Source organism: Chironomus tepperi, unplaced genomic scaffold (genome assembly GCF_022539635.2).
Source record: "Chironomus tepperi strain 1889 unplaced genomic scaffold, CSIRO-AGI_Ctep_v1 contig_430, whole genome shotgun sequence".
Taxonomy (NCBI): domain Eukaryota; kingdom Metazoa; phylum Arthropoda; class Insecta; order Diptera; family Chironomidae; genus Chironomus; species Chironomus tepperi.
In genome coordinates, this window is record NW_027226552.1 from 589,040 (window position 1) to 612,728 (window position 23,689).

At 31.5% G+C, this 23,689-nt stretch overlaps 6 protein-coding genes across 6 annotated transcripts; 2 read left to right on the plus strand and 4 right to left on the minus strand.

Moving 5' to 3' along the window:
• Positions 1-1,970: 1,970 nt before the first annotated feature.
• mah (mahogany) lies at positions 1,971-6,176 on the minus strand. The gene is made up of 7 exons (XM_070649754.1): positions 5,762-6,176; positions 5,541-5,700; positions 5,259-5,404; positions 3,757-4,074; positions 3,510-3,595; positions 3,419-3,449; positions 1,971-3,205 (listed from the first exon to the last, which is right to left on the minus strand). The coding sequence occupies exons 1-7, from the start codon at positions 6,120-6,122 to the stop codon at positions 2,841-2,843; spliced, it is 1,467 nt and encodes a 488-aa protein (XP_070505855.1). The 5' UTR covers positions 6,123-6,176; the 3' UTR covers positions 1,971-2,840.
• Positions 6,177-7,284: 1,108 nt separating this feature from the next.
• On the minus strand, positions 7,285-9,276 carry frj (membrane bound O-acyltransferase domain containing farjavit). Its single transcript, XM_070649721.1, has 3 exons — positions 8,995-9,276; positions 8,248-8,854; positions 7,285-8,183 (listed from the first exon to the last, which is right to left on the minus strand). Exons 1-3 carry the CDS (start codon positions 9,201-9,203, stop codon positions 7,599-7,601), a joined length of 1,401 nt encoding a protein of 466 aa, XP_070505822.1. The 5' UTR covers positions 9,204-9,276; the 3' UTR covers positions 7,285-7,598.
• A 220-nt stretch (positions 9,277-9,496) lies between these two features.
• Nmnat (nicotinamide mononucleotide adenylyltransferase) lies at positions 9,497-12,654 on the plus strand. The gene is made up of 4 exons (XM_070649751.1): positions 9,497-9,795; positions 9,858-10,252; positions 10,325-10,590; positions 11,090-12,654. Exons 1-4 carry the CDS (start codon positions 9,723-9,725, stop codon positions 11,706-11,708), a joined length of 1,353 nt encoding a protein of 450 aa, XP_070505852.1. The 5' UTR covers positions 9,497-9,722; the 3' UTR covers positions 11,709-12,654.
• Positions 12,655-15,079: 2,425 nt separating this feature from the next.
• Positions 15,080-15,901, minus strand: LOC139097765 (ADP-ribosylation factor-like protein 6-interacting protein 4). The gene is made up of 2 exons (XM_070649724.1): positions 15,404-15,901; positions 15,080-15,240 (listed from the first exon to the last, which is right to left on the minus strand). Exons 1-2 carry the CDS (start codon positions 15,843-15,845, stop codon positions 15,107-15,109), a joined length of 576 nt encoding a protein of 191 aa, XP_070505825.1. The 5' UTR covers positions 15,846-15,901; the 3' UTR covers positions 15,080-15,106.
• A 26-nt stretch (positions 15,902-15,927) lies between these two features.
• On the minus strand, positions 15,928-20,069 carry Rtel1 (Regulator of telomere elongation helicase 1). The gene is made up of 5 exons (XM_070649722.1): positions 19,703-20,069; positions 18,750-19,643; positions 17,430-18,278; positions 16,413-17,323; positions 15,928-16,227 (listed from the first exon to the last, which is right to left on the minus strand). The coding sequence occupies exons 1-5, from the start codon at positions 19,830-19,832 to the stop codon at positions 16,003-16,005; spliced, it is 3,009 nt and encodes a 1,002-aa protein (XP_070505823.1). The 5' UTR covers positions 19,833-20,069; the 3' UTR covers positions 15,928-16,002.
• A 118-nt stretch (positions 20,070-20,187) lies between these two features.
• On the plus strand, positions 20,188-21,192 carry LOC139097762 (coiled-coil domain-containing protein 124-B). Its single transcript, XM_070649723.1, has 2 exons — positions 20,188-20,397; positions 20,542-21,192. Exons 1-2 carry the CDS (start codon positions 20,292-20,294, stop codon positions 21,066-21,068), a joined length of 633 nt encoding a protein of 210 aa, XP_070505824.1. The 5' UTR covers positions 20,188-20,291; the 3' UTR covers positions 21,069-21,192.
• Positions 21,193-23,689: the final 2,497 nt, after the last annotated feature.

Consider the following 23,689-nt stretch of genomic DNA (forward strand, 5'->3'; position numbering starts at 1 on the left):
AATAAATTTACGTTATTAAAAAAAATTTAAAACCCCTTTCTGTAAGAAATCCTCGAATTTCATTTTTATTCGCATGCATGCTAGCATGCACTTAGTTATTCTCTTCCTATATTCATCACAAAGTGATATGATTTAAATTTCGTTTTAGAAAGTTGCTAAATATGCTGGATGTCAGGATATACATCTAAGATTGATAAAAAAAAATATTAAGAAATTATTTAGCATGAATAAATTACATAAAAAAAATGAAGAAAAAAATGTTCTGATTGTAAATTTTACGCATAACTATAAAAAAAATCAAAATGATTTACATATTTTGGCAATATCGATATGAACGAGTAGCATGAATTCGAATTTTTATAAAAAGAAAAAAAGCTTGTGCACTTCAAATAGACGTTGAAGATTTTTAATCAAAATAAAATATTAGCCTAGCGAAATTATTAATGAGGACAATTTGGGGGTAAATGGGGACATTTTGGATATTTGTGCAGAATTTTTAAAACAAAAAATCTTTTTTAAATTTTTTTTTTTACTTTTAAAACTTTTTAAAAAAATTTTTAAAATTGAAGAGTTAAAATTAAAAAAAATTAAAATTTAGTTTTTTTTTAAAAAATTTAAAGTTTATTTTAAATTTGAAAATTAAAATTTAATTTTTAAATGTTAAAATTTTGAATTTGAAACGAAAAAATGTTAAATTTTGAAATTTTTAAAATTTTAAAAACAAAAATTTAAGTTTTTACTTTTTTTTAATTTTTTTTTTTTATGTATTATTCTAAATTAGTCCCAATTCCCTCATCAAAATATTAAATCCAATGATAAATTTATCAGAACTTTAAACGGCATGAAATTTAAAGCTCATTTAAAACATTTTTATAAGGAACTAAAACACCTGCAGAAGTTACTACTCAATTAAAAGTATAGCAAATTTATTAAGCAAGCCTCATTGACACAATTCTTTAAAAACAATATTTTTCGCAGCTTGAATCATGTGCACAGGTCTAAAACTTAATTTATATCCCAGCAAGAAATTTTTTAAAAATAAAATTAAAAGATTTTAATTTCTAGCGTTGAAGAAAGTTGCACAAGGAGTTAATGATTGAACACAATAATTACAGTACCTTTATAAAAAGTTAAAAAACATCAAGAAATAATATTTAATAAAAAGATTAACAATGAGTTTCTTAATGAAAGTCACTGCCCTAGATATTGAGCAACGTAAAATGTTTATTGGATGGAAAACCTGAATTTGAATAGAAATTTCACATTTTTTCAAATTATTTACTATTTTAATTGCGTACAGAACAATTTTTTACTTTAATAATTATTGAAATTTATAAATTTTTCAACTGAAATTTTCAAATTTTGAATATTTAAAAAATTAAAATTAGGAAAATTTATTTAAAAAACAAAAAATTTTAAAATTTCAAATTTTTTAAATATTTTGAAAATGCAATATGAGTAGAATTTTATACAAAAATAATAGTGACTAGTGTGAAGTTATTTGAATTTTAAGCAAGTTTTAAAAAAAAATCATAAAAAATTGTTTTAAATTTTCATAATAAGACACTAGTAACCCGAGCAACACAATGGAGGAAGAGGAGCTCATTTGGCTTTCAAATGCCAACAAAATAGAAGCATGCTTCGCTCGGGTTTCAATTCTAGACACGACAGTTGCTTCATTCATCCAGAATATCATTAATTTGTGTTCAATACAACTTAACTAAACAAAACATACCTTCCGTGCACCACGCGGAAGTTAATAAATAGTGAAAGTTAAACTCAAGAACTTGGTCCAATAGAGTCATAGAATAGACACATGAATATCAAATCGTGTCAACATATTTAATGAAATAGATGAAAAATAAATTTCATAATTTATAGTTCAAAAAAATATAAAAAAACACGAAATATACTCCAATGAAAATCATCTTAACATTTAATATTAATTCATTTTAGAAAAAACAAAATGATTTTTTTATTATTAAAAAAACTTTTTTAAGAAACTGACGTAAAAAATGTGAACTATTTAAAAGTTAGAAATTGTATACAATAATTTTTGTAACTTAAATTATATAAAAAGATACATTTTCTCATTTCACCAATTTCTGCTTCATCGGAATAATAAACAAAACAAAAATCAACAACAATGCCAAATAAAAATGAAAAATCTTTTTCGAAAAATTAAATTTTAAGCTTTTTTTGAATTTTATTTAGATTAAATTTTATTACAGAATTCAATGTTTGGTGATGGGGCTAATCAGATGCGTTGTATATAGGGGGGTCGACTCCCTTCAATCCTATATAATAATAATGGTCCTATTATTGTATACCCCTTAACGTCTATAGCCGTCTATAGTTACCCCAGGACACTCATTTACTTCAAAGAATCTCAAAATTTGATATATTTTTGGACAATATGCAGAATATTTGAATTTATGGAACAAAGTTTAAATTATAGAGGTTTAGTAAGGATTCTCAACAAGTCAATCTCAATCTCTCCTCAAAATAAATACACCAGAAACTCAACATTACCCCAGACACATATCCAGGTACCATAATCCCTATTTTAATGAAAAATGTCTTCAATTAACTAAATTTTCCTTGTTAAAAATCCATGAAAGCTTCAATTACAGCATAAAATTTACCCCTTCTAACTCCCCATTACCCATAAAATCTGCCCCATCCCTCTGTCTTGCTCCTAAATTACCCCATGTCAAAGAATCACTGATTCACAGTACAATTATAAAGAATATCTATTTCACTTAATACTAGATGATAATTGAATAAGTAGCAGTCCATTGTGACTAATTGAATATCCCTTTTGCTATATTTACAGTCATTTATGGTTGAGTATCTCCAGTGAAAACTCGAATACAGGGTGACCAAAAACTAAAATTTTGAAAATCTTTCATATTAAAGAATGTCGATGTGAATGTTGCTAAGATTCCAAAAACTATGACAACAATCGACAATGTACATTCACTTCTAAGTAATTTCATTATTCCATCATGACATCTAGACACAAGTGACTCATCACTAGTTGAATGAAATTCAGGAATAGAGCCATATTTTGGTAATTTTATTAATGGATCTTCGTCATTCATGTACTCTTCCAGCATCAAAATTCGCATTTCCTCGTCGTGAATTTTCTCCAATTGCAGCATTTTGGTGTAAAAAAGTGGTGGTAAAATGAAGATTAATGGACCTAAAAATAATCAATTGTTCATTGAGGATGGAAATTTTCAAATGACATTTAATTTTTAGGGGGTCGTTCATAAATGATGTCTAAGAGAGAGGAGGAAAATGGAGCTTAAGGGAAGGAGGGAGTTCTTCAAGAATTCTAGTCGGTTAAAGGATGTTCTAACCAAGCAACAAAAAACAGTTAAAAGTTGACATCATTTATGAACGATCCCCTTACCAGTCAATGTTCCTCCAATAACGCCCATGACCTAAAATTAAATTCATTTATTGATGTCATTATTCATGATTATGTAAATCAATGATGTTACCAGATCAAATTTAGGTATGAGTTCACCAAGGAAGACAGCCAACCATATAACCGTACTCCGCACAATACAGCGCCAAATATTAAAGTCTGTGGAAATTTATACATGATAAAATTAATTAAATTAAATGACATGATGATGCACATCAGTGAAATTAATTGATAAATCAACTGCGGATTTACCTCAATTAATGTATGTGGTAAGGACACAACGTCATTCAGTCAATTTAATCAACAGATTATCAACTTACGTCTTTGAACCCCCAACAGATCCTCAATGTGTTGAAATAAAGCACTATTTCCCACAGCACTCGATAAACATAGTTGCAATGTGACTAATAAAATAATCACATAAAGCGTCCAACTCTTGGGCAGCGATTCTAGAACATTTGATGCTATTGACTGCTCATATGTATAAAATACCATTATTGTTGTGATTAGTGACAATAAGCATGTAAAAACTATGCCACTAAAAACAGCACGACCAATTTTCGTCTTGTCTTGCATATCGACTTGTATTGTAAGCAACATTGGGTGGATGTCGAATTGGAAGGCAATTATTCCGTATGCTGTAAAGGGGATGAGGAGGATTAATTAGGTTAAATGGCTATGGGGTACCTTGATATATTCATATAGAGGATTTTGTAGTTTATAAGTCATAGCAAAATGTAAATCCAACGAAGATTTGTGCATAAGTCTAAGATTCGAATCCTTAACATTTGAAGAAAAACTTTGATGCTGTCGACTGTCTTAATTTTTTTTATTTTTTATTTTGCGCTATTAAACCCCAAACTCATATCTGCAGCTACTTTTAATATTTTATTACGATGCGTAACATAAGCATCATCACATGGACCAGTTTGTCTAATGATTCATTATGAAAATGTGGCAATTTTCATATAATCCTCAAAGTTTATTTAGTCACGATTCTGTACACATGTCTAAATCAACCATTGCCATCTATTTCACCTGATATGAGAAACAATGTAAATTGATACTTTGTATTGACGTAAGGACTTAATATTTGTTGTGTCAATATCCATCAAGGACAGTGTCTGCAGTGATTTTCTTTCGAAAAAGTTTAATAAAGTCTGAAATCAGCCTCCGTCAACTCATAACAATACAATGCATCATTAAGGCTTTATCAATGAATGGATTTATACCTGCAGCTACTGGATATATTCATATAATATGAGTCCTTATACATTTAATTGAATTTTAACCACACAATGCAGTTGCATCTACAAATGTAGGCGGTATAGTGCACCTATGTACATGTTAATCAAAAAGTTCATAGAACAAAAGTTACCCAGCTTTATTTAAGGTTGTAGAAGAAAATTACAATTTTTTTGTGTCAATCTTGTCATGCAGAGCATCCAAAAATAAACATGCCTTAATTTCATATCAGTAGGCTTTGTAGGACGAAAATAAATTTCGTATAAATTTAATATCTTCAGAAAGTTCAGTCTTTGAATAATTAGGCACGTATACAAATCTCTGTGGATATCATTATTCATTCATCAAAGTGAGTCTTACAAATGACGTTCATTCATGGATAAGACTTTTTGACCCTCCCACCTACACGACTGTCATTAAGTGTTCCAGAAAACCAAAATCCAGGATTCAAACCGAATCGAGATATGGCAAAGTCACATCAACGTCAATTGACGCACATCGCTTACTATCTACAACAACCTACAGAATACTATAAAAGCCTCCTACACATCCTCAAAAACTACCCATCATCACTTACCTTTAAGTAAATTCTCCCAAGGTGGGTGTTTCGGATCAAAATCTTCAATCGGTGTCACAGCAGGATCATCAGTTTCCCAATATACGCAAATCCACGTCATAACTGCAACACTCGTGCATATACAGACAGATATGCTTGCAATAAATCTGAATCAGTGGAAGAAATGCGTCATTTTAAAGACTTAATCGTAATTAATGGTTCATGTACTTTTTGGAACATTCCTTGATAATGTACATGCTAATTATTTGTTGATAATTCCAGCCTGTCATAAGAATGACCTACCTCATATTTTTCGGCGATCCAAGCCACATCAATGGCGATAGAAATAATCCAATTATAAGTAGGAAGTAACAGAATGAAAAGTTGAATGACTCATTCGATATCCTTAATCCCAATAGCTGTAGATTCTGCGATGCGACTAGTAAATTTGGTATTCCGGCGCCTATATAACAAATTATTTTTTGGTGTCATGCTGCGAATCTAGTCAATCAAAAGAAACTCACCAAAAACCGTTAAATCGAGCAATATTGTAACAAATATTCTCATTCCAGTTCCATATGAGAATTCAGCTATCGCAGCATATGGATAGCGATTTTTCCTTAAAATCCTTGGATCTAATTTTTCAGCAATCACCCAACATCGTCCCAACACAACAGCTGTATAGATTTGCAGACTAAACACAAATAATATTAATGGAAATGCATAAACTCCACATGAGATGAGTGATTTTGGTAATGTCACAATTGGAAATACACCAAATAAGTCAATAATGCATAATGCAGCGAAAAATACTGATAATTTTTTATGTCCATCATCTGGATGTTCCGTGTGCCCTGAGGGATACACTGGATTCTTTAATATCATAATTTAAACTTTTTAATTTTGGTCTGTCACGTAAAACTCAATGTACAGCACATGCGATGTTTACACATTAAAATCTTACAATAAACTGAGAGTATGTACTGAAAAATAATAAAAACAAAGCAAAAAAAGGAAAAATGTTGTGCTGTGCGAGAGAATTGGGTTGATGCACATACATTTCTTATGTGAAATTGAGTGTGTCTCTCAGTCAATGAATCCTTATGATTGCAATGTAACCGAAACAGTTTACAGAGTATCAAATATCTACGCATTATAAAGGAGCGGATTGGTAATTATTATGGGAAGTAAAAATTTATGCTTAATGTTGAGTGTAGGATAATTTATTCTGCTATTTGCGTGGGTTTATGGATGAAATGATGATTTTTTGGGGTAACCTTGATTGTTGATTAAAGTCTATTCTTAGTGATGTCTTCAATTGCTATAGTTTGTGGATTACAAAGGTTATTCTGATCGCTCAATCCTTAAAATAAATGGAAGCTTAGTCATTTCTACTTAAAAATGCCACAAAAGCTAGTAACATTAAAGGATTCAAATTTGCGGGTCATTCCTTGTTGTCCCAAAAAAATATAAATGGAAACAGAGTTGGCATGACTCGATTAGGTTCAAGTGGCGTTTGAAAATTAAAAATTCAGAGCCTGGAGATAATATAAAATGCGATACGAGGCTAATCTGAGATTCTATAACTGTATGGTTATGCAAGGCAACAGAAGTATGCAGTTTATATAAGCATTTTGCCATTTATTTAAATATCCTTGATAGCTTAATGGAACAATCTTGTGACCTGTAGAAATACTAAATCTTGGGTTCGAATCCCACAAGAATTTAAATCATCGTATTGGTAAACTGTTATAATGACCTTTTTACTCTTTTATCGACTTGAAGTTCCTGCTTGAATTCTAGTAGTATCAAATCTAGGTGCTTTTAGGTTCGCATTCAAATTGTCATCAAATGGTCTAATATCAGAACTATGAATTACAAGTACCCCTTATTCATACTTAAGTTCAATTCTCATTGATCTGCGAATGGCAATTGCTCACATTCCAAGAACTTATCTAGCTCTCCTTGCTGATTAAAAGGAACTTCCCACAACTTGAGATTCCAATTGCTCTTTTGTCCTTCTTTGATTAATTAATATATTTAGTCATTAGATTTCTAAAATGGTTCACTAGTTCAATTGCTTTATTTTACATTAATTCTCATTTGGCTATAAAATAATCACACAATTCACACAAAACAAAAGTCTAACTATCTTTATCTAATAGCCTTTCTCAAGATTAACAACAAAAAGTGGTTTTTTCAATAAAAAGAAAACACATAAAAAGGTATAAAAAAATAAGTCGTTATTGGAATTAGTTGTCTAAAAATAATGGATATAAATGGCCAATTGGTAAATTCAACTCAAGAGTATTATTAATTACGTAAGTAAAATATTTGACGGAATAGATTTTTTTAATTCGATTAGTTTTCCTTCTTATCAGTATCTTTTGGTGCCCGTTTCTGGGCCTTCTTCTTAAGCATATAAAATAACATGGAAATCAGGTACAAAGCAAGCCAGAAGAAGTATCCAAAATGGTAGACTGAACCGTAATAATGCCAAATCTTTCTGACATCTCTAAGTACGAAAGCCGTTCCCAAATAGCTGAATGCAAAGAATTTGGAGATCCATGTGATGATATTGAAGACTTTTTGGGTATTTGGATCATCCGATTTTAAGACTTTAAGGAGTATATCCTCAACTGGAAGATAAACGATAGGACCAAGAATACAGAAATAATGTCCAGGAAGAATTCCATGCCAATAAGCAGAAACAGCCATAGTTGCCATTACACGATACTTTTTGCTTGGGAATCGCTTGTAGACATACATTGCAAGCCAATATTGTACGCATTTATTCCAGTGCTTCATAGCTTCTCTGAATGTCCAGCATTTTTCAACGTTCATCACATCCACACTCTCAATTGTATCAAATTCATATTCATGCTTCTCTGTGCTATCAACAATTTCTTTGGTGATTGCCGTTGATGGTCCGTGACCACATTTAGCCTGTAAATTTATTAATTGCCATAAGTTAATTGATAAAGAATAAATAATTTATGAGTCTCTTTACCTCGAGTACTTTTGGGTAACAACCCAAGCCTGCATTAATGCAAATAGATTCAGCTAATGTAATTCCAATATAGATTCTCATTCTAAAGATAAAGAATGTTGGCCATACGTAGAATAATCGATAAATGAAGGAACGAGATTCGTAAAATTCAGTTGTGTGGAGATATTCCGATGGCCAGATGTAGGATGTGATTAGGAATAATGTAGCATAAAGTGGAACCCAAGCAAGTTTTTGCATAGTTGCAATCCAACAGTCAGCATGCTTGTAGAATGGATAATATAAGTAATCATAAAAGGTACGATATGTGAAGTAAGGACCAGTAAGCAATCCAATGTAATTAAAGCAGTAGTGGAAGATGTCAAAAAAGGAACTGTTCCTTATTTCCTTCTCACAATCTGTTAATCCTATTTTTTCTCCTTTCTTTTCAGCCTCTATGAGTTTCGTCACAACAGTGTTCTTCTCGAATGCAAAACCAATAATCTTTAGTGTCAATATCATTTGGATCATGTTTGTGTGTCCTCCGGGAGACGTAAGACCAATAATACCAGTCATTCGGAAGAACAGTAAATAAATCATCATAAACCAGAAGCATATTAAATGACATCTCCTAAAATTAAAAATAGATTGTTATTCATGAATTTTCCGGAAAATGGAGTGGAAAATTGTATTCCATCAAGTTCGATGACATGAAATAAACAAAACTCAGACGGAAACTGATAAGACATCATCCGATTGATAATTACATACCTCTGATCGAGTTTGATAATGATGAAGCAGACGAAGAAACTGATAAATATGTGTAGTGATTGTATTCCGCTTGTGTAAAATACAATAACTAAGCCGAAAATAGTTCCAACGACCTTCTTAATATCTGCATCGTTGATTTTCCGATAGAAGTGTCCAAAAGCAATGCCAAGAATCAGGAGAACGGCATAGATAATGTCGTCCTCACTCATTTTTAATTATTTTACCGTTTTGTTTACGTTTTTCTCACCCAGCAAGCTCTTATCACTAAATTTTTTCAGTGAGTTTTCATATTCACATCGTACTTTCAGATTTTTCTTCTCTGTGCGTTCAAACTAGATTGAATTCTCAACAGGAATACACTTCCTATGTTACGGTGTGAATATTTCCACATTGGATTACTACCCAATGGACTACTAAGATCAAAATTATTTTGACTTTTCTTCATAACGGATTTCAAAAATTCAAAAATTTCCACACAAAAATTACACAATGTCAAAAACAATCCAAAGTCATTAAATTGCACAAAAATCAACAAAAATATCTCATTTAACAGCAAAACAGCAAAAGACAACACGTAAATCCATTGTTATCGTAAATAAATATGTATATTATGATCAATAGTGACTATCAAGTGAGATAAGATAAGTTACAGTGAAAATATTTTGTGAAAAAATTAAATTTTTGTGTATTACTTCGTATTTGATGAATTAAATTAAATACCTAACAAAATGAGTCACAAAATAATGTTTATAGCTTGTGGATCTTATAATCCACCAACATTCATGCATTTAAGAATGTTTGGTAAGTTCAATTGATGTGCAAATATTTACTGGAGCTAATTTTTTGTGCCTTTTTATCCACAGAAATAGCAAAGGATCATTTTACACAAATGGGATTTGAGGTAATTGGCGGAATTATGTCGCCTGTTCATGACGCTTATGGGAAGAAAGGTCTTGCACCACAGACACATCGACATGCAATGCTAAAAATAGCAACAGAATCATCAGACTGGATTAGAATTTCTGAATGGGAAATGCAGCAAGAAGGATGGTCGAGAACTCGAATGACATTACAGTATCATCAAAATTATGTGAATTCAATTATTCGAGATTTAAATGGACTTAATTCAAAGAGTAATTGGCCAAGTTGGGTTCCTGACAATATAAGACAGACTAGAGATCCAGTTCAAGTTAAATTGTTATGTGGTGCTGATTTACTGGAATCTTTCGCTACGCCTGGACTTTGGGAGCCTGACGATGTAAGTCTACTATTTATTAATCAACTAATTATAGTTGACATATTCTAAATAAATTCTGTATTGTATCCACAGATAGCAGCTATTCTCGGACATCACGGCATCGTTGTGGTCTCAAGAAACAACTCAGATCTCGAGAAATTCATCTTCGATTCGGACTTACTCAATAAATTTAAGCGAAATATCACAATAGTTACAAATTGGATACCAAATGAAGTATCGTCATCTCTCGTACGGAAATTTATTAAACGTGAACTCTCTGTGAAATATCTTATTGATGACCTCGTTATTGATTACATAAATAAGCATGGATTATATCAAACAACGTCAAGTGATGATACGTAAGTAAATTTATGGAATGAGATTTGTTTTTTTCCTTTTCTGTTTATTTATCTTGTGACGAACGACAATGTGTTCATGCTGAGAATTCATCTATTGAAATTAAAATGAGTGTTGAATAAACAGGAAACTAATCAGGAATGCTAACTGATTTGAATAATTTAACGATATTTTGAAATTCAAATTTTTAACGTCTTTCAAAATTTTGAATTATTAAGTGGATTAAATTTGAATTTTAGAAAACCGTTAAATTTTGAATTCTAGAAATCCGTAAAATTTGTTCAATTATTTCGTGACATCTCACATGAATACATCCAAATTAAAGCTTTTTGGTTCACTTTTTTTCAATCAATTTGAATTTCTCTTAATTTTCTTCTTGCTATAATTTACTCGTAAACCAACAAAAAAAAAATGTTCGTGCTTTCTTTCTCTTCCCTCTTTTCTCATGTCTAACAAAATAATTGTTTCAATCGGATAATTGAATGTGCAAATTATATATAGCAAGTACATACTACCACCATCTTCGACCACATCGGTTAGTACAATCGATGTCATTTTAACGCCCATTTCACCCGAAAGTGAAAATTCAACATTTAATGAGAGTTATGTGAAGAAGCAGAACGAGAAAAATGAAAGTTCAGCGATTGAGGAATTTGAAAGTATGGACGAAGGTGATTTTCCGATGCCACCGCCACCTTCAAAGGCTAGCTTAACAGTTGATTTTGTCAGCACAAATTCCCTTCAAAAAGTCTTTTGTTGTGCATCAGCTGATGGAACAAGTGTACGTATCTTACCTCGACCCGGCAGTGCCGTACAAGTTCATAACGATGAGACTGCTCGAGGTGATAAGGTGGGTGAAAATGATGCACAAAATCCTGTAAATAAAACGCACGATGATGATTTTGGTGCACCTGATGATACGGACGAGACACAATCACCCAGATCACCAGAACAGATTAATGCACAACTAGATGACGATCAAACTGACTCTGAATCACTTAATACACCATTATCTAATGCACGAGGACGATTTAGTCCCAAATCGTATGACGAAATGATTAAATTTGTTTTTACTGAGCATGGAATTAAAGTTATATCGGATAAGGAATATGTCGTTTAAAGCTTCTTCTTTATTTTTCTCGGTATGGGGCTGAACGGGAGGTTCCTTATATTCATTTTTAATGGAATTTGTTCAATTAAATGGAAAATTTGCTGAAAGGTTTTCAAATGACATTTTCGGTTCAATTGACAGAGCAAATCAAAATAATAGCAGTTATATCCCAAAACATTTCAAGACTTTTGAATGTTATGTAGATTTCCAACGATATTTCTTGGAATTTAACTAATTAGTTCTTATTGAACTTTAGATTTCGTAAATTTGTGATAGATTTGATGGACATACTTCTAAGATAATTCTAGGAATCTAGAAACTTATGCAAATATCGCACAAATTGTAATAGATTGGAAATAATAATATAAATAAGATTTTAATGGAATCATTTTAAACAGATTGAGTGTTAGGAAATTTTAACGGTTTTCAAAAATTTGAATTTTAACGTTTTTCCAAAATTTGAAGTTTATCGGTTTTCAAAAATATGAATTTCAAACCCTGAATTATTTTAAATTTTTGAAAATCGTTAGGATTCAAACTTTTGAAATCCGTTAAATATTAGATTTATATCCTATTCCAGAACTTTCAAGTTGATATCCTTAAATTACCAAAATTAGGAACCTCATTCCATAGGTCCAATTGCCTCTAACCATTGATGTCTGATAATAATCAGCACTTAAAACAATCGCATTACTTCCAATACTCGAATTTGTAGCGAAAAGTTCAATATCAAATTTCCTTTTTTTACGACTTTTCCTCGATGGGGATTTCATAACATTTTGTAATCACAAATTTTACGGCAGATTTTTTGCTGACAACCTCTTCCTCCCTTGTGTCAAACTTTAATTTCAATAGCATTTGATTGCTGAAAATCAATATCTAGACAGTTGATAAGTCAAATGAGACTAGACGGATATTAGTTCATATTGTCATGTCACGTAGGCCAAATATCAATTATATCGTCAAAAAAGAAATGTAATTATATCCTTAAATGATTAGCACTTTCATTTCCAACGGAATCATGATTCATGCAGCATAACGTCATGTTTTATTTTTGGATTATGAAGTCATTTTTTTCCTTTTTTTCCGTGATGGTTGTGGATGTCATGAAGAAGCAGAAAAAATGTATGGAACAATTCATGCATGCATTGTTTTATCGATAATGTCGTGGATGTAATGAAAAGTATTGTAATGATGAGTTAGAAGGGTTTATTGGGTGGATCAAGGTCGTTTTTGAGCAGAGTTGGTGATTAGTGTATTTGTTGTTGTATAGTCTCAGATTCTCTGACTTGATCTTATATTTTAGACTATAGTTACTTGTATATTCTAAATAGAGGCTAGGGCTCGGACAAGAAGGAGGATCAAGGTATATTATCCTCTATTCAAGACTTTACAGCTAAGTTATAGGTTATGTTGGGTTTTTTAGGTTAATTTGTAAAATTTTAAGGATATGTTGTCAGTATTCTACCCAAAACTGTACAAAATTGGTTGATATCAAACATAAATTGAATTTACTTCCAAAAACATGTTTTAATCCAAATTTTAAATCACATAACCTATAAATTGCACCAATCACCAACTCTGTTGTCCTGTATACGCTGTTTTATCATATATAATTTCACAAATGAAGCACTTGTTGATATATCTATTTGCTTTTATTAATAACATCACCTAGAATTAAGTTTTCCCACGTATAATATTGAATTCTCCTACTCTATTAATCTTATATAAAGTTCACTATTTGGAATTTTAAAAAAAAATTATATATCCTTCCACATTTTTCAAGTCAGAGCGGTGAAGTTTTCAAGGTCGTCGATAATCCTTTACATTTTAGTGTTGATCTTTGAGATGCATAACAGAGAGATCTTGCAAATTAGTATTGTCAGTTTTGAGACATCAAATGATAGAGTAGAAGGTAAAAGCTGATTGTAAAGGATTTTAAGCGATTGAAGACTTCACCAATTAGAAACCATGAGCAGAATTGTCGGATTTTTGTAATCTGCATGGTTGACTCCAAAGCTTGAAGTTGACAAGAATTAATGTGAGAATTAAATCTAAGTCGACTTTGAGTTCTGGTTAATTCTAATAAGATTTTTTGGTAACTATTTACAAGATAGGATAGCAATTCTAAGCACAGCATTTATGAAATTGAAAATTGTTGGCAATGATTAAGGAAATATTTGAAAATAAAACCTTGCAACAGCAGAAAGCTTAGAATTGAGAGGTTTTCATAGTTGATTTCAAAAAAAGTTGATGAAAGCATTACAACAGCATTAAAACCAAAGATAGAAACACCACAGTCAGTATTAAAACATTTGTATGGTTTTGGATCACTTTTTGCTTTGAAACAGTACAACAGTTTTAAAATTTACAAGGTTTTGGAAACAATTGACTGTCGAAAACCATACAAAATGCATTATCTTAAAAAGAAATTGTAAGGTTCTGAATTTTCTATCAATCAGTTCCAATAATCTCCAATTTTATCACAATTTTCTTAAATTATTATTTATCCACTTAATGCAGCACTGATTTATTTATTTTATTTGAATCTTTTCCAATTATTATTTTTTGTCGATTTCCAGCACGCAACTAAGTACGTTAGTGCCCGGAAGTCTCAAAAATATTAATTTAATTGCATGTGATATTTTTAATTATTTTTGTTCCTTCTTTCTCTTTTTTTGTTTTAGGTAAAGACCCGTAAATTTAAGCGAATGAAGCATGAGAAAAAAATTTAAATCCCTAACTTATGATTTTGAAGTTGTTTTATGTTAATTCATGTTCCTTATTAGATTACTGGACAGTGATTATGACTAGTCATTGTCATAATGTGCTGCTCGGGTGTAAATGGTTGATTTTTTTATATTATTTCCGTTTCATGTCTTTTTGATCTTTGAGTAACAACACAAAAAGTCATTTTAGGAATCTTTAAGAGGGTTGATTGTTAAATTAAATATATTTATTGAAATTTCAAGATAATAAAGAAATTTAATTAAGTAGACAAAATGAAAATGTAATCAAAAAACTTTTAGAAAAAAGAAACAATAAAATTATCTTGTGATTTTCCTTAGAACTAAAGGAACTGCTGAGTTTTAATGTATGGTTTACTGATTTTCAGACAGGTTAGTACAGGAGGATTCCTACTTGGAACATCCAGCAAGATCAATTCACTGCCCAAGCCTATAAAATGAGATCCAGTAGAATAACAAAAATCTGAAGTTTAGATGCATCGGCTTCTTAAGTAAGGCAGTTTAATGACAGAAAACCATTGTTAGACGTTAGAAAGACAAGAGAGCTTGCATTAATACCGAGTTCAAGATCCAAGAGTCTTCAATTAGCTCCTACACATCAATCACTGAAAACATGAATCATAAACCAGAACATTGTCGATATTTATAAAAAATCAAAGTTTATTTCTTATTATTCGTTATAGCCCATCCAATCATTTTGTTTTGATAAGTTTGTGCATCACTTTGGGTAGCTTGTCTGTTGATTTCTTTGTGTCTGTCTCTTGAAACGATTTCTTCGATGACTTCTCCGTCACCTACAATTATGGAAGTTTAATAAAATGCTTTAATATTTGAACAGTCAAGGCTTGTTATGATGACCATTAAGTTCCAATAAGAATCCTATTCAAATTCTATTCTGGATCTCTTTTTTTTTTAATTCACTGGATCATCAAAAAGAGTACTATCCAACACACTTACCTTTAATTAGCCTAGTTCGTCCAGTTTCCTCATCCACAACTCGTCTCAACACACTCTGCCTCTTTTCATACTCCTCCTTCGTTTCTGGCTTTTTATGATTATTGTCCATTAAGTGAATTGGAATTGTAAAGTCATTATCATCATCAGATTTAGGCTGCTCCTGTGGAACTGTGATGCTTTGGCTACTTTTGCTGGATTCTCCATCCTTAGTTTTCTCTTCATATCTCTTGGCTTTCTTCTTTTTGTGGTCTTTTTTATGTTTTCGCTTCTTTTGTTTATGTTTTTCTGAATCAGACGAACTAGAGGACGAGGACATTAATGACGAGTCGCTACTACTGGAACTGCTTGAACTACTCGATCTCCTCCTTCGTTTCTTGTCCTTTTTGCCTTTTTTGTCACGTTTCTTTTTAATTTTCTTTGATTTTTTCTTAAAAGAATTCATTTTTACAGAATTGTTTATGTTTTGTTGATTGTTGGATGTATACAGGGGGATGTAGCATGTCAAAAAGTCAAAAACTAAAGTATTTAAATGTTTAACTGTTTTTATTATTGTTCTTAAAAAACTTAAATTCAACTATAAAAATTAAACTTAAATAAAATCAGTCAATGACAAAATTATCTTCAATAGCTCTGTCAAGCGCTGCTCTATCTTCTTCCCGCAGGAAACTTCTTGTATTTCTCAAAAATGCAACAGCTCTCGGCGTTGTCTTGAAAAGAACGACAAATTTGTCCAGTGCCTTCTCGATTGTGTAATCCCTCTTGTTGTATGAATAAAGTGTTGCCAAATAAATTTTATATCCTTCAACAGAGATTGATGACTTTAACTGTAATTAAATTGATGATTTTATTAGTTTGAACATGAATAAAAAATTAACGACTTTTTAAGGATTTAAATTTTAGCGGATTTTTAAGATTTGACGAAACTTTAACGAAAATAATTCAAATCTGAGAAATCCGTTAATTTTCAATTTTTAAAAATCCGTTATTTTTTAGCTTTAACCAAGCATACCTCGCCAATAAATTCCTTCTTATCACTCGAAACGTGTCTATCATAATCACTTCTCTTCACACGAACTTTTGTGTTCCTCAGCTGCTCAAGAACTGATGATTGTGGCTCACTGTACAGCTGATTCGCATTTGGTATCATTTTCAGACGCCTTTTCTTACTAGCATTTTCATGCTCTTGCGAGAAATCAAAGGAACGGGCAGTTTTTAAGGAAGTTGATGACGACGAACTTTCGCCTGTCGATGTAGAATTAAAATCTATCACAGAAACTTCACGATTAAGGCTTCCCATAAATCCTTTTGGTTCAGACTTGACTTTATGCTGCAAATCCTCACAATATTTTGTAAATTCTTCAGATTTTTGGGTGGGAAGGGATGGTGTGCCATAAATTTCATTTGAACTCTCAATTTTTATATGCTGTCTCATCATTTTGTTACTAGAAACTGTTGTGCTTAAATATCCATTTCCATCGATATTTTCCTTTTTTATTTCTTTAATTTCCTGTCTAACCGCTGGCTCAGGCATCGATGTACTTAAATTTCTAAAGAATCTAGCTAGTTCACCAATAATCATACCAAAATTTGCATCATTTGGCGACTGTTTCATTAAATGTGGCTGAATCCATCGAGATAGCTGAGTCTTTTGCTGATGGAATCGACGATCACATAGGAATATAGCACCATAATCATCTTTATGACGAATTACACGACCAATAGCTTGATTTACAGCACGAACAGCTTCCAGCACATACCATTCTTGTCCACTTTGCAGTTGATTGACATTATTTCTATTAATATCGAGATATTTCTTTTTTAGAATAACTCTTGGGTCCATCATTGGAGGAAATGGAATGCCACATATGATTACAGCACGTGCATTGTGATCATTAAAGTCGAGACCTTCACTGATTTTTCCTGAGAAAAATAAATTGATTTTAACAGTCGAATTTAATTTAAATTTTAAAACTGTTGTATGGTTTTAACTAATATGAAACATTTGTAAGGTTCTGAAAAATCTTACCTCTTAAAACAGCCATGAAGATTGCTCCTTTCTTCAGCTTCACAAGGTCGTAATATTCAGCAATTCTCTCAGCAAATTCATCCTTACCACGCGGTTCCATTAATATTGGTTTTATCTCATAAAGTGATTGCCAAATGCCTGTATTTTTCCACATTTCAAAGCAATTATTCATCATTGGATATGACGGAAAGAAGACTAAAACACCATTTGGGGTTACTCGTGATATTCCAAGGATTGTCATTCCCATTGATTTGATATATTTTGGATTATCACGATTATCATATGTTCCACATAATGATTCCTTATCAGGTCCAGAATTAACGATTTTTACAATGACTTGATCGCTCTTAATAATGTGTGGATTTTCAAGTCTATGATCGATACTTATGGCTAATTCACTAATTAATGGCTTAAGAGGAGCTAAAGTTCCACTTGTTAATATAACAGTTCTTACTTGCCGTCTCAGTAAATTAGCCATTCCAAATCCAGGATTAAAGCACCAATAATTAATGACCTTTGGATTGCCTGACAATTTTGTCTGAGTAACCCATCCGCCGGAATCATTTTTCTTTCTCTCAACTTCAATTTCTACATGAACTCGATATCCTCTATCCATGTCTTTTAAATATTCATTAAAATCAACACCACCACATCCATCAAAAGCAGTTTCAAGAACTTGCATTATTTTTATTAATCCACCGCCTTTACGACCGAATAAATTGCCAGCAGAGCTTTGTGTCAAGAACGTTGATAAGCTGTCGATTAGCTTTCTTATCATCGGATATGAAATTTGATCAATCGATGCTGCACGGAAGATTTCGAAGAGTTTACTTCCAGGAAACGTTCGTCCTAAATAACGGAAAGATGAAATTTAAATTATAACGACAAATTGAAATTTGAAAATATCAATATATATATATGTGGTCATCGGAAAAAAATCGCCCCAAAATCGCCCCAAACAAAACTAATACATTGACAAAAGATAAATTTGAATTTCAGATAACGGTTACAAAAAATGTAAACAAATAATTTTTTATATTGTCAGTAAGTCGATTTAAAGAACAGTCGACGTTTCCTTAACGTAACTCTCAGGATATTTCAAGACATTCGTCGCAATCAATGTAAACTTGTTGATAAATAAAAATTTTATAACCGTCATTTGAAATTCAATTTATTTACGTACTGTAAATTTTGTCATTGTGTTAGTGTCTTTCCAAAAAATAACCGTCATTTTTTTGTATGACCACATATATATATATTGGAAAATATTTTTAACGAAACTTTTAGAAATTCAAATTTTAAAGAGCCGTTAAAACTCACCTTGCTTGACAAGCACAGAATCAATTTTATCCACTTCCTTCTCGAGTGTCAGCATGATTTCTTGTAACTTTGCTAAGTCTTCTAACGTAAAATCCTTCTCAGCATCTTCATCGTCTACAAATTCCATTAAATCATCTTCTTTATTTAACATTTTCATAACGTGTGCAATATCATTAATACAGTTTGTTATGTCACTTGATGCAAACTGAATACTTGCTGATTCCTCACATACTTTCTCAACATTATGTGCTTCATCGAGAATCACAACGGAATCAATTAAATTAATTTTAAAACCTTTAAGAATTCTTGGATCTAATAAGTAGTTATAAGGCATGAAAATGATGTCAGCATTTGCTGCAAGATCTCTAGATAAATAGTACGGACATGCTGTGCATTTCTTTCCGATTGTAACAAGATCCTCAATATCCTTTATTGGCATATTTGTTACTTCTGGATTTGATGTGCATTTATCGACTCTTTCACGGAATTTACATTGTCTCTTCTTTACCTTCAATTGACACAAGTTATTTCTTTCAGTTCCTGACTTGCCTTCTTCAAGAACTTCTGTATTAATGCACAGCTGATCACGAGAACCTAAGGCAACAGAATTTACATCTTTATAGTCTGAATTCTTTAATTCTCTCATTGCTTGGGTCAATTGTGAATGTGTTCTGGATGTGTAGATTATTGTAGATGTTCTCCATTGCCTGCCATCAGTACTTGGATCCATCATTGATGTCACATCTTCAGGATTAAAGTCTAAACTTTTCATATTCTTCATAACTTCTCCAGCTTGGAAATTTAAATTGGTTTTCTCCCTACTCATCATCTGGTTCTTTTGTTGCAGCAACCAGGCAAGGGATGAAGTCAGCAGACATAATGTTTTACCAGTTCCTGACAAAATAAGAAGAAAATTTATAATATTGCGAAATTCACTTAACTTGATTTTTTACCTGTTGGGGACTCTAATACTGCATTCTGTTGCGACTGTAAGGCTTCTATCACTTTTGTCATGTAGTCTTTCTGTAGAGCATAAGGCTCAAACGGGAAATTAATCTTAATTCCGTGTATTTCGATGATCATTTTAAATTTGTTGATTTATTAGCTATCTAGATTGAAAAAAATACACTGAATCTTTGCAATTTGATAGTTGTTTACGTTCACTATCAGTTAAAGTGTTCACTTTATTTAATTAACACTTGAACCATTGGGAAATAAATATTTAATTAAATTCTAGCAAATAAACCGCCAAAAATAATGTAAACATATCAAAGCTGCGTCCCCCTGCTGACTTTGTTTGAATTTTATCCGTTAGCAATTTATACCATGCTATTAGAAGAATAATTACAATACATAAGAGAGGAACATACTCGGAAATTCCTATAACCAGCGGATCTTTAAACATTATTAACCTATTCGAGTAAATTCTGATAAGATTGCGCAGTTGAATTCATTTCATCATAGTAGGCGACACCCTGTAAAAAGTGTCAAAAACTTAACAAAAGTTTTAAAATTTAGAGTAATTAATTAATTCCTATTACAATGCCTAAGAAAATCACAACAAACACTAAGTCACTTGAAGCACGAGAGAGGAAAGCTGCTGTGAAAAAGGCAAAGAATGAAGAGGACGAAAGAAGAAAGGAAGATGGTAAGATAATTGATTTTATGATAATTAATAAGATTTCTGGATGATATGCTGATGAACAGCTTGTAGATATCAGTCATACAAGCACACATTTATGCACGTTATAAGATCCAGTGAATAATATTGTTGTTTTTCCTTCACTTCCAGCAAAATGGGTAGATGACGATAAGAATCTCGCAAAGAAGCAGGAAAAGAAGGCTGAAGAAGAACGAAAGAAAGCTGAACTATTAAGGAAAAAGGCTGAAGCTAAAGCATTACTCGAACAAGAGGAGAAGTCCATTAAAGTAGCAGCCAAAATCCCGCAAAGTAAAATGACTAGAGCTCAAATTGATTTGGAAGTTGAGAAAAGAAATAAGAATATTGAAAGCTTGGTACATAAAAACGATAAACCTGTTGTACCAAAGGTAGCTCCAATCGAAGAAAATCTCAATAGAGTCATGTTTGATGTTCATGTAGCCAGTACTGTTGATGAAGCTATTAAAGTCCTTAAAGTCGGTGATTCGGAAGAAGACAAACATCCAGAAAAGAGAATGAAGGCTGCTTTTAAAGCATACGAAGAGGCACAAATGCCAATTATAAAAGCTGAAAATCCCACCCTCAAACTATCTCAATTGAAGCAAATTATATTTAAAAATTGGCAAAAAGCTCCTGAAAATCCTTTATTTAAGCAATAAACAAGCTTGAATTAAAGTTATACAATATATTATGCAAACATGCAGTGTGCATTCACTATTATAAATGTGCTCTCGGATCAAGAAAGAATTAAAACAGTCATTGTGATTATCAAGTTTAAAACAATATGTTTGTTATTCAAGATACATCGATCAAGTAAGTTATGTATTATATCTCTTTCAGCTTTATATCCGTGTTGTCCAAACTGTAGTCAGTACAATGAGTTCAGGGTTCCTTAGAAACTCTATTTCTTACAACACTTTATAACAATCTGATATCCAATAGTAAAGAAAGCAAACATAAAGATGAAATGTCCCAACAACATAAGAAGCACAGATCCAAATTTAATGTTCGTGTATTCATTTAATTGTATTTTTGATAACATTTCACTTATCCGAGGAAAATCTACTGTAATTTGAACATGAGTAGTTTCTTCATCTAGAGAGTCGGGGCATGTATAATGGCTGTCTGTTGTAGTGTACATCGTAAATGATTCGATGCTTAAATTCAACCCAATTTTAGCAATATGTGGACTTAATTTGTTAAGAAAATCTTCCAAATAGTATGTGAAGTTTTCACTATTAATTTCAGTGATATTCTCATTATCCAATAATATCCATGCTGCTCTGTCAACTGTTGTTCCATTTGGCATACAACCCCAAAACGAAATATAGTTATCAATCTTAAATATTGATATAAGCATTGAATCCTTGTTGGTATACTTGTTAAAGTCGTAGTTCTTACTTCCCATTACCATGAATGAAGAATATAAAGCGTTACATCCTTTTATCGTGAGATTAAAATCCATGTATTTTTGATGTGTAATATCAAATGGAATTTTATAGCAATTAATAGTAAAAAGAACGTCCTTATTATTTTTTGATATTGTAGCTATCAAGTTGGCTTTTATGTAAGTATAGAACATCGTGACTCCTGTCCTTTTCTCAAATTCCATATGAGCAATTACTTGATATGACTTTGGTTTAGTGAGTTTATCAAAAAAGCTTTTGTTAACGCAAACATCATCGTTAATAATCGGATTGCAAGTTCCATTTAGGAATATTGAATAGGTGACGATAATGTGAAATGAGATGATAATAAATAAGATTGCAATCCTTCCCATTTTTGGAGAGTGACGTTTTGTTGATCTAAACTGCGATTAAAGTGATGTAATGTCATTAGATTCCTTTTATAGTCCCTTTTGTTACAATTCCTGTGCTGGTTTACTAATGCATTGATACACAAAAATCTGAAATGCGTATTAACCTGTTATGATTCCTGTTAAGGGGTAATGTAAAATTATTTGCCTAATAATTTTTCTGGAAGTGGAGCATAGCTTAAAGGTAAGGGAATTTTTCCCTAAAAATTGTTTTCTGATTATTAAGAAATTCATTGTTTATTCTTGAAAAAGCTCGTTTTTCTGTAACATAATAAGTTAACAGTTAATTGATTATTAAACTTTGTTCTAGAAAAAGCAAGCATAGCTAGATATTTATTATACTATTCTATACAGGGTCACATATATAAAAATTCGATAATGTTTATGTTATACTCAATATTCCTTTAACTTCAATGTCCATGTCAATTAAGCTCAGTTATCTTCCAAATTCAATCTATTTCTTAAAGCATCGAATCACTATTTGATACCCAATAGTGAAAAATAGGATCATAAACAGTGCATGTCCTGAAATCATTAGCAATGCAACTGTCATCTTCAACTTAGTTGAATTTTCTTCGACAACCTCAACTCGTGATCGATTTAAATTCAAATTCTTTGAAAAATCAGATTTTACATTCAGTAATATGTCTTTATGGCTCATTGAATCATGACAGGAATAATATGCATCATTGATATCGTAAATTGTAAAATGTTCGATGTTAAGATGTCCCAAACCAGTTTTGTTAAGTGTAACTTTAGCCTTATCAATAAAATCATTAAGATATGTTCTCATCTGCTTAGTGTCGCGCTCAATTTCACCATTGTTATCCAACAATATCCAAGCAGCTCGATCAGTTAAATGGCCAGAACTCTTACAACCCCAAATTGTAAAATAATTGTCAACTTTGTAAATTGTAGTCAATATTGGATCCTTATTGGTGTAGTTGTGTAATTCATGATTTTTATTCTTTGCTCCTTCTAACTCTGCTTCAATAGTGTTGCAGCTTAAGACTTTCAAATTAAAATGTATGTGATTCTGATACTTGATTTCAGATGGAAGTTTAAAGCAGCTTATAGAAAAGTCAATGTTTTTATCATTTGATATTGAAATAATTAAATTCGAACTTATGTGTGAATGAAATAGGCTGACTCCTCGAATTTCAGTGAATTTTAGATGCGCAATTACTTGTAATGTTTTTGGTGTCGTTAGATTCTCAAAGTACTTTTTATCAACGCAAACATTGTCATTCACAATTGGATCACAATTTCCTTGAAATATCGCTGAAGATGCGAAAAGAGCATATGATGAGACGATGATGAATAAAATTGTAAACTTTCCCATTTCTAAGAATTTTTTGAATAATTTTCCAGGAAATTTGACTTTTTTGTAGGAATTTTGAATGATTTCTTGATATGAACGATGATCAGTCTGTTGTGACGAATTGTCAGGACGCTTATCGACTT